At 43.3% G+C, this 19,972-nt stretch overlaps 1 protein-coding gene across 9 annotated transcripts in view; it reads left to right on the top strand.

The window, feature by feature from the left end:
- Positions 1–19,972, top strand: part of Rabgef1 (RAB guanine nucleotide exchange factor 1) — a 66,103-nt gene that overhangs the window by 5,444 nt on the left and 40,687 nt on the right. For 5 of the 9 annotated variants that reach the window (XM_087195747.1, XM_004839997.3, XM_087195749.1 and 2 more), the window contains exon 2: positions 17,244–17,432. In XM_087195747.1, coding sequence (XP_087051873.1) covers positions 17,254–17,432 — 179 coding nt within the window. In that variant the 5' untranslated portion in view covers positions 17,244–17,253. Of the gene's footprint in view, positions 1–15,159; positions 15,246–17,243; positions 17,433–19,972 lie in introns of all 9 variants that reach the window. The other 4 variants (XM_087195745.1, XM_004839995.4, XM_087195746.1 and 1 more) reach the window with 3 other exon arrangements.

Genomic DNA, 19,972 nt, shown 5'->3' on the forward strand with positions numbered 1-19,972 from the left:
TTTTTTTTCCTTCATGATATTGAGGATCAAGCCCAAGGCCTCATTCTGGGCAAGTGCTCGATCATTGAGCTCTTTACCCCCAACCCAAGTTTTCCTTTTCTCTTGCTCTCTAGCTCTCTTGGACTCTTCCTCTCTCCTCCAAGTGCTCTGCCACTGAGCTACATGCTGGTTCTTTTTGTTTGTTTGTTTTATTTTGACATGGGGTCTTGATAATTTCTTTGGGGTGGCCTTGAACCCCTGAGCATCTTTCCGAATGCTGGGTGTTGTGATGCCGGTCTTTTTCAGAGGTGGGCACCCTTCCTTTGCTCGTTGCATATAGAGTGGGACCATCACCCATTACTCTCGGAGTGCTGAGCTGAGGGGCGAGATGGTATGGCCGGTTTGATCAGGCCTTGTTTCCCCTCACCTGCCCTTACTCCTAGCAAGCACCGGTTCAAGTGCTCGCAGTCTGCTGGATTCTCTGGGGTTCCTACCTGGCGCATTTTATGCTGTCGTTACAATTCTGTGCTTGATCTTCAGAAGTCTTCAGTTTTGTCTTGAAGCCCTCCCTGTACAGCTGCAGAGTTTGGATAAATACCTTCAGGTGAAAACCAGCCTTGTGCTGGGCCCAGTTGATCCATGCCTCTTTCCCTAGGCTCCTAAAGTCTTGATTTTCACTTTTTTCCAAAAATTCTCATGGTTCCTCTTCCTCAGCAGATTCTAGGTTCTCAGCCTTTTGTCCTAGAATCAGCATTGTACTTGGGAAAAAGTGGGTCCACAATGTCATTTAATTGCTCTGCAGTTCCTCTTTGTCCAGAGTATTCTAGACTCTTTTAATGTTTATTGCTTCAGTGGCTGATGCCTTTAAATATTGATTTTTTAAAATGTGTCTGGCTTTCCTAATTCTCAGCAGGAGTGTTGATCTGGCACAAGCTTCTCTGTCACACTGAGAAGGGAGTCTTCTACTAGGAATGAAGTCAGGAGAAGTTTTGCAGGACTGGGGATCGAACCCAGGGCCTCAGGTATATTCACCAAAGGGCCCTAGCACTGAGGTGCACCCCAGCCCACGGCTACCTTCACTGAGCCTCTGGGAAGTGATTAGGGGCAGAGGGAAAGAAAACTGTCTCTGCAGATAATTTGCAGTCTTCTGAATGAATCCTTTAGGGAATTCAGGAACTGTCTCTTGAGCACCCGCTCCCTCTGGCTCTGTGCTGAATGTCCACAACACAGAGTGGATGTGCGAGCCAGTCATGGTAATAGACCTCGAGCGTGACAGGAGCTGTGTTTGAAACACTGTCAGAACCGAGAGAGCCATGTTCTGTCAACAGGGAAGACAGATGTTTTGATGTTATCTGACAGGGTGGGATTTGGAGGTGGGCACGGGATGTGCAGGCATGTTCATGGGTGGGGTGACTACATTGCTTAGCAACAGAGGCCGCTTTTGAGAGTCCAATGGGATGCTTTTATGGCAGGACAACAGCATAAACCAGGACTGTTACTCACTGTGTGTATGGGTATATGATGGCCCTATTTGTAAAGAATAAGCTATGCTCTGAATCCATAGCTCACGTCAAATTGTGGAAAACTCATTTATAAAAATTACTTACAGAGTTTACAGTTCTTACTGGATGGTATATTATTTTCCTAGGGCTGCTATAACAAATTACCATAAACTGGGTGGCTCAACATGACAGAATGGTAATCTTTCGTAGATCTAGAGGCTGAGGTGTCCACAGGCCCCTGCTCCATGTGAAGAGGGGATGGCTGGCATTTGGGGTCCCTTGGCTGCAGTCAGCCTTCCCCTGTGTCATACTGCGTGCCTCTCGTAGCCCTCTTAGTAGGCCACCAGTCTTTGGGCTTCGGGCACCCTATCCCCTGAAACCCTACTTAGGTATAAGACCCCATTCACAGGTACTGGGATTAGGACTTGAAGCTTCCCTGTTGGTAGGGGGAGGAGTGGCACAATTCAACTCATGACAGATGGGACAGAGTTAGCAGCTTTTGACAGTTTCTGCAGTTTAACTGGCTTAAGTTTGCATTACTTTCTGACTAGCATTTAAGGAAAGTTTATTTTGTTTAAACCTAGAGGCTACGGAGTGAGTTGTGTCATCTTATGAATCCATTAATATTCAGAATATTATCTCTTAACCAGTAACTCAAATTTCAATGTCTTGTAGATTGGTCATACATTTTTTGTTTTGATTGTATCATTTTTATTGCCATTTTTAGGTTCAGTTTCTCATACTTTATCAAACTTAGATTTGTATGTCTAGTAATAAGCAGCCCAGATGTTCATAAGTAATACAGATTTTAATTTAGTGCTAGGCCTTTTTTTAGTACAGTTGGCTGGTCCAGCTCAGTAGAATGCCATTTTACATATGTATCTTAGGTTTTAGGCCTTTCTCAGAAGCTTAAAACATAATAAAATATTTATTTGATTGTGCCATCTAACGAATGTGAGTAAATTCATTTTCAACCCAGGCAGCTGCCTTTTGTCTTTCTCTTAACTGTGAGTGTACGAGCATGGGACCCTGTCCTGAGCTATTGCAAATAGTTAAGGGTGAATTGGCTGCCGCAAAGCTATAACTAAGACATAACCAAAAAAAAAAAAATTAACTAAAAAAAAATACAAACCTTTAATGGTAGAGACCACTTTATGTATTGATTTGCTGTTACTTTGGGTGGCGTTAAGAGAAATATTTTTGGTTAGGGAATAAGTTGACCATTTAGGGGATTGGCCGCTTCTCTGGAAGAGAGACTTTTGAATGGGAGAGAGCAGGCTGGAGCCAGCAGATTGTTTTGAGTGTGACTTTGAGCTGGCAGTCTGGGGAAGGTACACTGGCTTAGAGTTGTGATTGTGCTCTGTGAGGAGGGTGCATGCGGTGCAATAGAAGATCATTGTCTGCCGCACATTCCCTAAGAACGCTGCTCTGCCAGCTCCGCACTTTCCAGCAGCAGCGAACTCCACATTCCAGGACACAGGGTTGATTATCACTTGCAATTGTGTAGGCCAACTACCACCGGGATACTTTGTTTTGTTATATTGACATCGAGCATGTAACCTTCAATTCATTTTGGAAGCACTGTAATTTTATGAAAGTGGAGGAAACTGGGGTACGGATTTAAAACATTAAGTCTGATTAAAACTGATGTCTTCATAATATACAGAGTGGAGGACTAAATGGTAATATACGAGGATCTGTTAAAAAAAAAAAAGAAGAAGAGGATCTGTAAAGCAAAAGAAAAAGGATTAGTGATGTAGAAAATGAGCAAAGAATATGAAGTTAATTTATTTGAAGAAAATAGATTAATGCCAATCGGTAAAAATGGTTAACTTTCTTAGGACATAGATGTTAAAGCAAGAAATGCAGGCTGGGGATGTGCCACCACGCCTGATTTATGTCAAAATTTTAAATGTACATACTCTTTGGCATTCCATTTTTGTTTCTAGCAAACTGTTCAGAATTTGTGACTAGTCTTTTCATATCTTCTCCTGCTTAGCTGTCAAAGATATTTTATTTTATTTTATTTTATTTTATTTTATTTTATTTTTTGTGGCACTGGGAACTGAATCCAGGGCCTTCACACTCAGTTACATCTCCAGCCCTTTTTTAGATTTTATTTTGAGACAAAGTCTCACTAAAAGTTGCCCAGGCTGGGCTCAAACTTGTGATCCTCCTGCGTCAGCCTCCCAGAGCACTGGAATTACAGGTGTGCACTCCCATGCCCAGCTTACAAATTGTTTTTGTTAACATTACTTTAAAATTTAATAAAATACTTCATTGTTCCATGTAAGTTTTTTCCCCCCATTCTCTTATTTGCCTTTCTATTTTGGTTGTAGTTGAGGCCTTTCTAAAACTAGATCAAAGTTTCAATTTATATATTCAAATCTTACTTCCTTCTTGATTTTCCTGCAGCCTGTAAGCTTAGATAATTTTTAACTTCTTTAGAAATTTCATAAATGTATAATTTTAGTTATTTCTGTTTTTGTGTTTGTCTTTAAAAGTTTTAACTCTTTAAGATGTCTGTGAAATAAATCTTAGGGCTCTCAGATTGCTGACTATGGTAGTTATTCTAAAGCTGCTTATTAAAAGTTTTCCTGGGCCGGGGACTTAGCTCAGTGGTTTCACCGCCTGCTGCGCAAGTGCAGGGACCCGATTTTGATCCCCGGTACCAAAAAAAAAAAAGTTTTCCTACGCCGAGGATTTAGCTCAGTGCTCCCACCGCCTGCCTCGTAGGCACAAGGTCCCGAGTTCGATCCCTGGTACCAAAAAAAAAAAAGTTTTCCTTCTTTTAGTATAAAATTAATCTGTATTTGGATTCATTTGGGGGTAATCTATCTTTTAATGATTTTGTAGGTTTGTCACCAGGTTCACACTATTTGTTTACAAAAATAAAAATTCAGAAAATTAAATTTGTCAGGCTTGACCTGATCGTGACATAGTTAATAAACATGCTCTTTCATTCCAAGCTACAATTTGACAAGATACAAAAAACCACAACAGCCGATGCAGGTGCTGTCTTGGCCCGACAAAACCCAAAACCCGTACTGTCTCAGAGCAGATAGAACACAGAACACAGGATGGGATGTTCCCAACATAGAGATGACAGCTACAAAGTACAGCATCTTTTCAATGTCAAGTCACCTGAAAATATCCATATGTCTGCCTCCATCACTGCATGGACCTGACCACAAATATTTGCTCTGACCCCTTTATGTGATAGATGTGCCAGGCCTCTCTTCCAGTGCCCTGCAGAGCTTTCTGCCTTTCAGGGCTGGTGGCCTTCACCTCTGCATGGTGAATAAAGTCCGTACCTCTTTGCTTTCATGAGCCTGCTGGGGTAGTCTCATCCCTCCCGGCCATTTGTTACAAAATTAGTTTAAGAAATGAAAAAAAAGGCCCGGGGATTTAGCTCAGTGGTTCCGCCACCTGGCTAGCAAGCACAAGGACCTGAGTCTATCCCCGGTACCAAAAAAAAGAGAAAGAAATGAAAAAAATGTTCTAGCCTTTTTGTTGTTACTGAATAAACCTAAAAAAATTACTGCTGAATTCCAAAAGAAATCTTGTAGAATTTTTGTTGTCATTGTAGTAAACTAATAAATTTTGGAATGCTTACCTTTTTAAAAATACTTAACTTTTTCGTACTGTGTCAGGTATATTTATCCAAGTCTTTTTTTTTTTTTTTTTAATCCGAGTCTTCTTTATGTCTCAATAATTATGTAGATTAGTCAATTTTCTCATTAAAATATTTCCTAAGTGTTTTTACATATAGATACTGTTGTGAATGAGAACTGTTTATATATTTTCTAACCACTTGTTCAGCTAATATAAATAAGAGTTTCATAGATTTTATGTACATATCTCTAGCTTGTTTCTAATAAACATGAGTTCATGAAATTTAGCAGTTTAAATTAACTTCAGTATTAATAGTGTTTCTTCTTTTAGACCCTCTAGGTATGTAATTATATCTCTCATACTAGACAATAAACCCCACAGGACTGAAACTTTAATTTTTTGTGTCTCAGGTGCCTGTCATATAGTAAGTAGTAAATAAGTATGTAAGTATTGTTGAGTGAGTAAATACAAGAATATGTGCCAATATATTAACATTAACTCCATTTTCTACTTGTCTGTATGTTTCAGGTTTTTTATAGTGAGCATTTATTACTTCTATTACTGAAAAACAAATTTAAGAACACTTTTAGGTGTGAGTTTGATTTCTTACCCGAGGGAGAGGGATGGCTTACTGTGTTGCAGAGTTGATTGGAAGTTTCCGGTGAAACCCTGGTGAGCTGCCCTGGCAGGGGCCTGAGGACTGGCCTTGAACCCGGCACAGGAAGCCGCACTGTCCCGAGAAGGACAGTGGGAAGTCACTCAGATCCATGAACTGACTTGTTTCTCTTGACAACAAGGCCGCTGGGGTGTAGTGCCACACAAGAGTGGGGCTTCTCTTTCAGTCCTCCTGGGAAGCGGTGGTGGCACCAGATTTCCTCTGGACTGTTGCCCACTGATAAGGGACAGGTGGATCTGCCCAAGAAAGAAGACTCGAGTCTCAGGTGGTTGATGCTGGAGTTTGTTTCCACACTTGATCGTAGCTTAATGACCCAGAAGCGACACTGTGCTCTGCCATGTGTCCAGCGTGGATGTCTGGCCTGGGGGTGCTGAGTGGACTTGCTGTTCCTGGCCCCAATGGAGCCGTTGGCTCCACTCCTAGCCTTGTGGACTTCCGCTGGTGCCCTTGCTCGCTTTGTTCTTCGTGCTCAGAAGCAGTGAACTGAGTGGTGTGTTCATCGGTCTATTTAATAATTTATTTAAAAACTTTTAAGTTTGTAGTAGTTACAGATTCATTGCAAGTTGCAAAGATAATACAGAGAGGTCCTGTGTCCTCTTCACTTAGTTTCCCCCTTACAATTACATCTTGAGTAACTATAATACGATATCAAAAGCAAGAAACTGGCATTTGTGGAATATATGTGTATAGTTTTATACAAATTTATCACACATGTAGATTCTGTAACCACCACAATCAAGATACAGAGCTGTTCCATAATCCCAGCACTCTGGAAGGCTGAGGCAGGAGGATCACAAGTTTGAGCCCAGCCTGGGTAACTTAGACCCTATCTCAAAATAAAAATATAGAAAAGGGCTGGGGATGTAGTTTCATGTGAAGGCCCTGAGTTCAGTCTCCAGTACTGAAAAAAAAGAGGAAGGAAACGGCAGGGGATTAAGAGATGTGTCTCAGAATCTCAGGGTGGCATGCAGCTAAACCTGGATAGCCAGGAATTGGAGCTAGGAGACTGAAGCTGCTCAGGATCTGCAAAGCCTTTTTATTCTGCTGCTTGTCTCTGCCTCTTGGTATGCATCTCTCACTCTTCAGACTGGCTGACCTGTTACTCAGAGCACTCGATGGAAGATGGTCACACCATACAACTCTTCCAGCAGTCAGGAGAACAGTCCCGGCTTCGTCCCATTTCTAAAACTATGTAAGAGATGAACACAGCTTGGCTGCAGTGACCTGCTGTGTTTAATCAGCTATGGCCCTAAGTGGGGCCTGGCTGCAGTGTCCAGACAGCTGCTGGCAGCTTGTCTTTGTGGATTAGAGGAACAGTCTCCCAATAAAAGGGTGTAGCTTGCACATGTGCTAGGCAGACTCCCCCAAATGTGTCCATTTTAGTGACATAGACCTGTGCTGTGGTATTTATAGTACAAAAATTTTAAAAATCGACTGAAATGGTACAGGAAACATTAGATATTTCTTTTGTGTGTGTGTGTGTGTGTGTGTGTGTGTGTGTGAGATACCGGGGATTGAACTCCAGACCTTGCGCTTGTGAGACAGGCGGCCGAACCACTGAGCTAAATCCCCTGCCCAACATTAGGTATTTCTTTGTTCCTATTCCTAGGAAACACAGGGAACAAAGGGAAGAAAGGGACCATAGGTGATCATGGTGAGAAAATTCGGTCAGACTCCAAAAAGTTTAATGGAACCCAGGACTTGGGATACCAAGTACAGGGAGTAATAACGTCCCTATCACTTTCTATGCTTTTGGATGTGCAAGTCATAGCCCCCAGGCTCAGTATCTTCATCTGTGTTATAACGGGACAAACTAGATGACCTTTGAAGTATCTTCAGATTAATGTTCTAGGGCTTTTCAACCTGAGTGTTAGGATTTAGCTGAACTGGATTTAGATCCTGTTCTTGGAGGGCTTTAACTGGGTGGAGGCAGTACAGAGTATTTTGTAAACTTTGGAGTTCTTCCTAATTAGATGCCCCTGTCCCTGCCAGGTCTCACTAGTTAACTCTTACAGATCCTACCTGCAAAGTGGGTTGCCCTCCTCTACCCCTTTCCAGCCCCACAGTGTTGGCTGTGGGAGTAGCTGTCTGTTGACTAGTATCTCTGTCTCCTCTTCTGTATGCCACTTCAGTCCATCCTAGAAATTGCCTGCCGAGAGGTTTTTAAAAATCATACTGTAAAATTGATTTGGGGGGAGTTTACAATGTATGAATCTTAAAACATAAATTTATGTATACACCTCCACAATTTGATACAAAACAGTTCCCATCATCAAATAGAACAATTTTCTGCTTTTTTTTTTTTTTGGTACTGGGGATCGAATTCGGGTCCTTCCACTTGCACAGCAAGCGGCGAAACCACTGAGCTAAATCCCCAGCCCAAATAGAACAATTTTCTCGTACTGTTCCTTTATTCTTACATCTTCCTCTACCCTGAGGTCCTAATTGGAGCTGAATAGTACATAAGCGTTTACAGCTGGATGCTGTGGTCTGAAAGTACCTCCCCCAAATCTTGGCAGAATCCTAACCCCCAAGGTGACGATGAAACTAGATGTCAGAAGGAGGAGGCCTTCGAGAGATGATTAGGTTTGAGGAGTGGAGTCCTTATTGCAAGGATGGTGGGCTAAGAAAAGAGACTGCTGAGAGGTTACTAGTCCTCCTGCCCCCAGCCAGGGACACATTGTAAGACACCTTCAGTGAACCCGGAAGCAAGTCCTTCCAGACACCAAAGCCGCCAGTGAGAAACTAATTTATGCAGTTTATGAGCTAGCTATGCAGTTTATGGTGTTTTGTTATAGCAGCCCAAAGGAAGTAAGATTCTGGCTTCACTCAGTGGAAAGCCTTTGAGATTCATCCAAGCTGTTGGATGCACTCATACTGAGTTGTTCATTGGGTTTTTTTTGGTACTGGGGGTCGAACTCAGGACCTTGTGCTTTTAAAGCAGGCGGCAGAACAACTGAGCTAAATCCCCGGCCCTTGATCTAGGATCCAGCTCTACAACTTACTGGGCTCTGGAGCCTTGGACTAGTTTTTTTTTTTGTTTTTTTTGTTTGTTTGTTTTTTTGGTGCTGGGGATTGAACTCAGGACCTTGTGCTTGTGAGGCAGGTCGTGAAACCACTGAGCTAAATCCCCGGCCATACTGTCTTTTGAATAGCATTCCATTGTATGGATGTAACAGTTTATGTTTTCATCCATTGGGGGATATTTTGGTTTCCATTTTCCTGGAGTTCATGAACAAAGCAAATGTAAATACATGTAAACAAGTTTAAGTCAATATCAATCCTTTTTTTTTTTTTGGTATCGGGGATTGAACTCAGGTCCTTGCGCTTGCGCAGCAGGCAGCGAAACCACTGAGCTAAATCCCCGGCCCTTCAATATCAATCTTTATTTCTCTAGGGGCAATATCCAGCTGTGGCATTACTTGGTCATAAGATAGGTGCATGTTGTACTGTTTCCCACTGCACTAGGGCATGCAAGGGCTCAGTGTTCTGCATTCCTGCCTCACTTGCTATGTCACCAAGGTGTGGGAGCTCTCTCATGCCATGTTGTTTTGTGGTGGTGGAGGCAGAGCCCCGGTCCCTTAGTTCCTCAGCCCAGTGCTCTGCTACCAGGATCAGTCTGCAGCTCCCCCATGATGGTTTTCATTTGTACTTCTCTAATGGCTAATGACGTCGAACAGCTTTTCATATGCTTAACCACCACCCATGTTGTCACTGAAACAATGAAGCCCTGGTGTTTTTATCCTACTTACAAGTAGCAGTTTCATAGATGCTGGCAGAAAACATGGGCCTTCTTCAGAGTCAGAAGGAAAGGACCAGATTATTCCCAGGATATCAGCAGCACAAGCTTCCGGCTCACGTGAACTGCTTATGCCCCACAAGTCCTACCAAGGCAGTGTCACAGCTGCAGAACCCGAGGTTAGAGAGCCAGAATCTCATGAAGAGAGGCAGAAAAACCTGCCAGACCTTTGACACAGAGGTGGACATCATATTTACTACTTACCATGAAGTACACAGACTTGCCTTCCTCTCTGGCACTAGATACTGTCTTTTCTTGTAAGGCCGTTTGACATACCGACACCCTTGAGAGACAATCTGTGGCAAAGACTCTTAACAGAGAAGTGGGATACGAACAAGTACATCTTCCTTGGTGAAGTGTCTGTTCAGGTCTTTTGTGGGTTGTTTTGTTTTGGTTTGGTTTGGTTTTTGCAGTATTGGAGATTGAACCCAGGGCCTTTGCACTGAGCTGCATACCCACCCCTTGTTATTTTGAGACAGGCTGTTGCTAAGTTGCCCAGGATAGGCTCAAACTTTTGATCCTCCTGCCTCAGCCTGTAGAATGCTAGGATTACAAGTGTGTGCCAGCATCCCTGGCTTTTTGCTAATTTTTTTTTATTTGGTGGTTTGTTTTCTTACAGCTGAGTCTTGAAAGTCTTTTAATATGTTCTGGTTATGTAAGTTCTTTGTCAAGTATGTGACTTTCAAGTATTTTCTCCCAGTCTGTACTTTGTCTTTTCATTTTTCTTTTTTAAAATTTTTTTTCATTTGTCTTAAGTAGTCATTAACAGACTAAAATATTTTCTTTTTGTTGCCAAGTTTGGGTCCAAGTCCTATGGGCTGCTGTTCCAATGTCAGTTCATTATTCAAAGCCCCTTTAGTGCTGTTTCCTTCTGTTTAATACTTGTCCTCTCTCCAGTACTGTGTTTCTAATTTTGACATCTTTGGTACTGAAAGACATTAGACCTATGGCTGCATAGCCTAGGGGTGAGCCCAGAAATTGCTTGTGTGTGTGGTGGGAGTGGCTGTTGGGGATTGAACCCAGGACCTTCACATTGAGCTACATTCCCAGCACCACCCCCCCTTTTCTTTTGAGACACTAAGTTGCCCAGGGAGGAATTGAACTTGTGATTCTCCTGCCTCAACCTCCCAGAGTGCTAGGATTACAGGCATATACCAATGCACCTGGCTAGAAATTATTTTCTTGAGTTTTTTGTCTTGCACTTTCTCCTGTACTTTTTGTTCCCTTTGCAGGATGGGGGTGGGAGGCTTTTCTTTTCTCTACCCTGCCATGTACTTCCACATGCTCTGCACCTTTGGGCTAGTCAGTGGGAGGATAGAGAATGTGGAGTAGCCAGAGTTGGGCTCCTGCAGTCTCTTATTCTAGCCATTGCTGCAGTGCCACCTGATCGCTTGGCTCTGCTCAGGAGAAAGGGCGTAGGGCAGGCAGAGGGAGAGGTCTCTGCATTCTCTCTTGTCTGCTTGTCAGAAGTTCCCTTTCTCTTGCCTTGAGTCAGAACTCGAAGAGATCCCTCTGTGCCCCACTCTCATTTCTACTTGGCCTGGTAACACTAGAGGGAGAAATGGTCATCTCACTTAGGGTTTAGTAGTAGGTTGACTCCAGTCTTCTTCCCCAGTTTTGTTCGCTTTTGAGCTTCCTCTAAGGTAGTGTTCAGTGTGTGCCCTTCAGGCTTTATAGCTGGAGTAAGTGTCAAGTGTCCCCTTTCTCTGCAGCTGCTGATGTCTGTGTTCCATTTCCCCTGAGTTTATTTAGGCCTAACCCCCTTCTAAAGGTCCCCTGTGTCTGTCACACACCTTCGTGTTCAGCTAGAGATTGTCATTTGTGCAGATTGAGATTGTGTTTAGTCACTTCCAGCCAGTAGGGCTCTGCTGTGCACTGCAGAGCTCGTGTGTACACAGAAGAAAATATGCCAAGGGCTTCCAGGTAGAGTGCGCACACGATCTGTCTGCAGAGTGCAGAACTTTTGTTCAGTTTTCCAGTTGACTTTGGAGAAGAGGACTTCTTGTCCTCACTTATCATGCCGGAAGACAAACTCTGTTGTGGTAGCCCTCGTCACTATGACAAAATATCTGAGATCAACGGCTCAGAAGGAGGAGAGGCTTATTTTAACTCAGTGTTTCAGAGGTTTCAGTCCATGGTCAGCTGGCTGATGACAAGGCAGGGCATCATGGCTGGGATGGTGAAGGAGTCCTGGTGGCCAGAAGCAGAGAACAGGAAGATGAAGGGCTGGGGTCCCCACATCCTATTCAGTGCCCCCCAGTGACCTAACTCCCTCCCACCAGGCCCCACTTCCTGATGGCCCCACCACCTCCCATTGATGCCCAGGCTGGGGATGAAGCCTGTGTGGGCATTTGGGGAACATTCAAGATCCAAATCACAGCATCTCTCTGGTTTTACATTTTACTGAATAGGTCTGGGGCTGGGGGTGTCACTCGGATAGAATGTTTGCTCTGTTCTGAGCTCTGTGAGGTCCAGGATGTGTTCTGTCAACTGTGTCACCAGTGGCATCTAGTCCTGTCCTGTTACGAAGTTGACACTTAGTAAATGTTCGTGCAGAACAAATGGTAGAATCCCCATGATGTAGGGTTCATTTTGTGTCCACATTTGAGTTTCTCGAATGCACACCGTCAAGTGCCACCTTTCTCTTGCTTGTTGGCCATTTGCTTATGGAAAGAAGAATGAAGACCATGTGACGTCAGTGTGAATGAAACAGTTGTGGTGCTGTGCACATTTAAGTTTAAATGTGATAGAGAGGAGAAGAAAACTAGCATTTGAGCTTGTGAAGATGTATGTCAGGTTTTAGCTTGAACTTGTGTGACCTTAGATCCCTTTTGTTTCTTCAGCTTTGACATGGGGATACTAATTGTTTAGTTTTGATGAGTAGATGATTTGGGGGGCAGCACTGGGGTTTGAACCAGGGGCTTACTCAGGCAAGTGCTCTACCATGGAGCTACATCCTCAGTCCTTTTAATTTAATTTAACTTAATTTCTTAATTTAATTTTTAAGACAGAAGCTCACCAAGTTTCCCAGGCTGACTCCAAATTAGCTGTCTTCCTGCCTCAGCCTTCCAAGTAGCTAAGAGGTGTGTCCCACACAACCAGGTCAGGTAGCTGACATTCTATTTTGTGAGTCCCTGACACCACTAGGTTTTCTGTAAGCATTTTTCTTTCTGTTGAAGTCAGTTTTGTCTCTTCCTGTGTATGCGCAGAAGGAAAGAACTTCTTCCTCCACTTTCAGGGGTTCTTAGTGATTCTTGCTTACCCCTGTAACACCTGTCACATAGTATAGCAGCAAGAAAAATACGGAGATTGATAAAATGAATCCTTCTAACAACACTGTTAAGATCCAGTGTTTGCCAGAGGTGGTGAAGGCTTCCTTGTTATATTTAACCTGGCAGGAAAAATCAGGAAATAGCTTTGCAGCAAAACTGAATTGTCTTCCGATAGTCTAATAAGGATAATGATAACTAAGTCTCTGGTTTCATAATAACTCAAGGCACATTTTTATTGGTTTCTTCAGATGATGTCCTAACTTGATAACTGTCTGCAGGCCCTCAGATTGGTGCCAAATCTTGAAGGGAAGCTTATTCACCATCCAAATGAAGGCTGAGTTACACACTGGCCCCGTCTCTGTGTGCGGTGCAGAGTCCACAGTGAACACCTCATCTCCATGCCCAGATCTGTGGGAGGACACAGCAGTTCCTCTCATGCTTCTGATGCTTCTCATCAAGCAAGAAGAAGACAAAGGAAACAGCAGAAACACTGGATGTGGTGGCACACACCTGTAATCCCAGCACTAGGGAGGCTGAGAGAGAAGGACCACTGTGAGTTCGAGGCCAGCTTGAACTACACAGGGAGGCCTTGTCTCAAAGGCCAAAAAAGAGCAGAAGAAAAGTATAGGAAGGGCCAGGGATTTACCTCAGTGGTTCCGCCACCTGCCTCACAAATGCAAGGTCCCAAGTTTGATCGCTGGTACCAAAAAAAAAAAAGTATGGGAAAAACACAGGCTGAAACATGGGCGTGCATGGTTTGTTTGGGAAAAGGTGATGAGATTGAAATCAGGGCAGCAGTGTGAGTGTGGATAGGCAAGTTGCACACAGTGTGGTTTGAGTTCTGAAATCTCTGGTTCCGAATCCCTTCCTGTTGCTTGGCTTCAGGAGGGTTTATATACTTCCAAAAGTTTCTCTGAACCTCAGTTTTCTCCTAACATTGACTTTGCTTTTGTGAGAATTGAATAACCATGTTAAGTACCTGCTGCAGACTGGGCATTTGGTGAGAGATGGCAGATGGGCAGCTCTGTTAATTTGCCCTAGATTGCTGGAAGCCTTTAACAGTTAAAACCATACTGATGCTTTAATTACGCTCACTTTCTGGTAGATGTTAAATTACTTCAGCCAAGATAAAATGCTCACTTCCATAGCATTGAAGCAAAGTCTTTTTGAGCCAAACAGTGTATAGTACTGAGAATACTTCGAGCACAGGGGCCCAGCCTCTGGCTTCACTGGGGCACACAGTGTATATCAAACAGAGAATACAGTGGATGTATGTGAGAAACAAATCTTTCTTTTCAAAATATTTTAATATAACATTAAAAAATAGGACAACATAGAACTAGTGAGAAATATTTGACCTTGCTTTTGTGAAACTAACACAACAATGTCTGGTTTGACAGAAATGGTTGCAGTTTTCAGTGAATTTTCAAGGTGCTTGTCAAATTTTTTATCTAATTTTATTCTGTGCTTTATCCTTGAAAACAGTTGTTCACAAGGCTGGGTGTAGTGGTGCTGCCAGTAATCCCAGCATTTGGGAGGCTGAGGCAGGAGGTTCACTACGAGTTCGAAGCCAGCCTGGGCCGCATTGTTCCAGGTCAACCTGATCTACGCAATGAGACCCTGTCTCAAAAACAAAATAGTTGGGTTGGGGATTTAGCTCAGTGGTTCTAGCGCCTGCTCCGCAACTGCAAGGACCTGAGTTCAATCCCCGGTACCAAAAAAAAGTTGTTTTTACATGCTGCTAAAAGTAATGCCACGAACAAGGTGTGATTTTAAAGTGAGCGGTATTCTTCTCTGGGCAGTCTTACAAAGGTGTACTAAAAAACAGTGCACCCTGGAAAGCTGAGACAGGGGATCTCAAGTTTGAACCCAGTCTGGGTAGTTTAGTGACTTAGACCCTGTATCAAAATTAAACTTTTTTTAAAAGGCTGGGGATGGGCAGGGATTTAGCTGAGCAGTGCTGCTGCCTGCCTAGCAAGCACAAGGTCCTGAGTTCAACGCCCGGTACCAAAAAACAAACAAACAGGCTGAGGATGTAACTCAGTGCAAAGGCCTTGCGTTCAATCCCCAGTACCAAAAAGAAAAGTCTAGTAAAGAGACATGATCAAATTTTTCTGTGAGTTGAATGATTGCAGCAACCAACCATTTATTTTTCTAGTATTGGCAGTGTTGTATATGTAATTATAATATCCTGAGCCAAAAAAGATTGATACAGTTTTTGTACTTCCTATACTATAGCTGCTAAACTATTTTAATTTATTAAGTTGTTTTACAAAATAACACAATTTGCTTAATAACAAATGGCTGTCTTTGCAGGTGTGCGCGTGTGCACACGCACACGCTCATGGCGGGGGTGGAATGCTGTCATCGGTGATGGCTGCGTTGCACTGGCCAAGTCACAGGTGCGGTGCTGTCCGCTCCACGCAGGCTTCCGCTCCACGCAGGCGTCCGCTCCACTGACTCTGTGGCTGCGCAGGCGATGGACTTAGCACTGCACCCTGCCCTGCCCCGCGTAGCTCTGGGTGCTGGCCGCCCAGTCTGCTTTTGAGCCCTGCGTGCCCGGGGGTCATGAAAATATCACCACACAGCACGTAGCCATTAAACGTCTGCGACCTCGTGGGGCTGTGTTACCGCTTCCCAGCGCCCCATTGCAGCTCACGGCCTGCCGGTTGGACACACCTGCGAGCGTGCTAGGAGGAGTTCACTTTGTCCCTTGGGACAAAAATGTACACTTTTATTTTGGTAGCAGCTAAGAAGTATCTGTTCTTTAAATAAAATGAAAACGCACTTTTTCTTGTAAGGAACATGTGATGTGGAGTGTGCCGTCCTAGCTGTTTTCAGTGTTAGCAGGTGCGCTGCAGTGCAGTGGGATCTGGAACGTCTTCCTCTGGCAAGACTGACCTCCACCCACTGGTTGAGCAACTGCTTTTCTTTGCCTTCTCACTCCTGCCCCTGCTACTACTGCTCTGCTTTCTGTCACTAAGAGTTTTGCCACTGTCTTTTGCTACTCATTCATTTCATTTAGCGTAGTGTCCTCAAGGTTCATCTACCTTATAGGATATGACCAGATTTTTTCTTTGTAAATAATATTTACATATATACATACATACGGTATAATTTATGCATCATTTAGCTTGCTTCTACCTCTGACTTGTGAATAATGCTGCAGTGAACACGAGTGTGTAAATATCACCTTGAGATCTTGTTTTCAGTGATTTTGGATACATAACCAGAAGTGTGATTGGCAAGTTACATAGTGATTTTATTCTTAATTGTTTTTTTCAAACAGAGATAGGTTCTCACCATTTGGCCCAGACTAGCCTTGAACTCCTGGTTTCAAGTGTTCCTCCTGCCTCAGCCTCACAAGTAGCTGGGACTACAAGGATGCATCTCTAGAATTGGGCCCTATTTTTGCTTGTTTTGAGGAATGGCCTGTACTGTTTTCCATAGTGACTATAACAGTACATTCCCTCAGCTAGTGCAGAAAGGTTTTAATTTTTCCACATTTTTTTCATCAACACATGTTTTTTTGCAGGGTTCTTTTGAAGGTGGCTGTTCTAACATAGGTGTGAAGTGATAGCTCATTGTGGTTTTGATTTGCAGTTCCTTGATGCTTAGTGATAGTGTCTTTTCATAGTTGGCCATTTGTTTGTTTGTTTCTTTCTTTTTAAGAGACAGGGTCTCTATGTAGTTCAGGCTAGCCTTGAACTTACTATGTAGCCCAGGCTGACCTTGATCTCTGGCAATCCTCCTGCTTCAGCTTCCTGAGTGCTAGGATTACAGGCATGCACCACCATGCCCAGTTGTTGGCCACTTCTGTGTTTTCCTTGGAGACTTGTCTAATCAAGTTCTTTGTCCATTTTAAAATCTGATTATTTGTCGGGGTTTTTTTATTGTTGCAGAGTTATAGGGAATTCCCTATATATGCTGGAGATTAACTCCTTATCAGGTACTTAGTTTGCAAGTATTTTCTCCCATTTTTCACTCTGTTGTTTACTATGTAGAAGTTTTAAAGTTTGATGAAATTCCATTCGTCTGTTGCTTTTGGTGTTATATCCAAGAAATCACTGCCAAATCTAATGTCAGGAAGCTTCCCCTCTATGTTTTCTTTTATGATATCTCTAGTTTCTGGTCATATGTTTAGGTCTTTAGTCCAGTAATAGTCTTTTCTTATAGTGTTCTTTATATTTTGAGTAGGGAATAAGCAACATTTTTATTAATATATGTTGGGAATTTGCTTCATTTATTAACCTTTCCCTCTGTCCCTCCTGACTTCCTATCTTCTTTCCAGCTTGACTCTCATGTACTCGGACATACTTTTGCACATACTTGCTGTGACTTTAGTTAGTAGGATGACAGGGAATTCATTTTCAACATGTTCCTATTTGTCCCTTGGTTAGCAGGAAGAAGATGAGCCTTAAGTCTGAACGCCGAGGAATTCATGTGGATCAGTCAGAGCTGCTGTGCAAGAAAGGATGTGGTTACTACGGCAACCCTGCTTGGCAAGGCTTCTGCTCCAAGTGCTGGAGGGAGGAGTACCAGAAAGCCAGGCAAAAGCAGATCCAGGAGGATTGGGAGCTGGCAGAGCGGTAAAAGAAGTTGCCTAGGGGTGGTGTAACAGTGGTGTGACTGTGTCATTCTTAGTTCGTTCTTTTGGAGAGGAGTGTTTGTTTGTTAGGTTTGGTTTTGGTTTTTTGAGACAAAGTCTTGAGTGTAGTTCAGACTGGCTTTGAACTCATTAGTGGCCTAGGCTGGCCTTGAACTTGCAGTAGTCTTCCTGCCTCAGCCTCTGGAATGCTGAGATCACAGGTGTGCTCCACCACACCTGGCCAGTTCTTTCATTTAGACAAAGGTCTAAATAAGGGCTTTGGGTAGAAGGGTGGAGATAGCATGCTTCCTGGTGAAGAGGGAAAAATAAGAACCTAGAGAGGTTATTGCCCTCATTCTTGTAATACATCCAGAATACCATACAGCACAACAATAAAACGGAGTAGTAGAAACCTGTTGATTTCCTTGCATTATGGAAATTAACTTTTCCTATTTATTTATTTTATTTGGTACTGGGGATCAAACTTGGGTCCTTGTGCTTGTGCAGCAGGCAGCAAAACCACTGAGCTAAATCCCTGGCCCAACTTTTCCTTTAAAAATGGGGTTTGTTAGTCAAAGTAGTTTGTAGTATCTAGAAAAGGGGTTATGATACAGTTAAAAGATGAAACAGCTGATGTTACTCCTTTGCCGAGCAACCTAGAAACTGTAAAGCTTCTCATCAGAAGAAGGTCAAACCAGCCTGACACCTTCTGCTCAGTTTTTTGTATCTGGTCAGCCCTCGTTTGTTGCATGACTGAAATGCTGGCGTCTGTGTTGACCTCAGAATTATAGAGCTCACTCCCTGCTCTAGTGACTGTGGTCAATCAAAGAGAAAATATAGACATAGAGCATCAACAGTTTTGTTGGCTTCCCGTGCTCCTAACACTCTTAGCTGGTCCTCTTTCACAAGGAAGGTAGAGACCCCTGGGCATGAATCCCCTCAACTCGATCCCCTTTCCACATCTCTGTGTTAGCGTCTGTCTCAGAGAAAGGTGTGGTCCTGTTCCATCCTAAGACTGACACCTCCACTTGTGTCGTTTATTTCTATTTCTTAACTGCTTCCACTTGTGACCATGCTTGAGATTTCCTAGGCAGTATTCCTCAAAAAATTTTTTTAAGGGCCGGGAATTTAGCTCAGTGGTGCTGCCGCCTGTCTTGCAAGTCCAAGGTCCTGAGTTCCATCCCCTGTACCAAAAGAAAAAGAAAAAAAAAATTTATTATTTTTTTTTTTGGCGCCGGACATGGTGGTACACACTTGTAATCTCACCACTTGGAAGGTTGAGGTAGGAGGATTGTGGTGAGTTCCAGGCCAGCCTGAACTACATAGTGAGACCCTGTCTCAAAAAAAAAAAAAATTTTTTTTTTTTTGTAAACTGGACCTTGCGCTTGCAAGGCAGGCGGCAGAACCACTGAGCCAAATCCCTGGCCCAGTAATTGAATTTTCATTAGTTCATGTTTGCAGTACATAATGATTACGTTCATCTGGTATCCCACAGTATTTCTCACATTTGAGCGGACATCAGAATCCCCTGGACAGCCTGTGAGGACAGTGACAGCTAGGCCTCACCCTCCGAGTCTCTGTGAACACTGAGAGTGAGACTAGAGGGGCTGCTTTGCTCACACCTTCTCTGGGGCTGCGGGTGCTGTCTGCCTGGGTTATCATCTTTGGAAGCCATTGTTCTCTAGATAGTGCTTGAGACTTACCCAGGTAGCTTCCATTCACTCCTTTCCCATCCCCAACATTTTCCTCCTAACCTTCTGTGTCATCTAATGGCCTCACTGCATATCCAGTTAGCTAAAAAAAAGCCCTGGAGTCATTCGTAATGTCTCCTTTAGCCCCCTTAAACCTGTAATTCCCTGAGCAAGTTCGTTTATTCTAGCTCAGAAAAGTCTTAGGAATTTCATCCTTTCTACTTGTTTTCTAGGCCCTTATTTTGTCACTTAAACGTTAGCATATACTCTTAATTGTTATTTCTGTCACTAGTCTCTTTCCTCTCAGTTGTTCACACAGCAACTTGGATTATTTTCCTGAAGCACAGATCTGATAATGATACCTTCTTGGATCTATAATCTCCCTTGGTTTCTTGCCACATAATGAACTCCAGAATAATAGTGGGCTTCACAGCCAGGGCTCCTTCCCCTCTGGCACCTTCCTGTCCACCCAGTGTCACAGCCCCTCAAGTTGTCAGTCCTCTGCCCACACTGAGCTTGCTGTAAGGCAGACAACACACATTCACACTTTGGGTTTCTTCTCCTTGGACTGGATATCCTTTCACTCCGTAGAATCCTGTTTCTCCTGTAAGCCCAGATGTCACCATTGTAAAAACCTCCCACTCCCATACCAGGTTAAGTTCTGTCCTGTGTTCTCACAGAACTTGGTTTCTGCTCTGTTCTATATGAACCATCCCATTAAATAGTAATTATTTGCTTATCTCTCTCCATTTCAACAAGCTTATCAGAGAAAGGGACAGTGATGGTGAACATTTTAGAGCGTTCAGTGTTAACAAATAGTTGGCTTCGGCACACATGCCATAGGTTCACC

Source organism: Heterocephalus glaber, unplaced genomic scaffold, assembly GCF_053883595.1.
Source record: "Heterocephalus glaber isolate CG9 unplaced genomic scaffold, H.glaber_assembly_v1.0 deba00001610, whole genome shotgun sequence".
NCBI lineage: Eukaryota > Metazoa > Chordata > Mammalia > Rodentia > Bathyergidae > Heterocephalus > Heterocephalus glaber.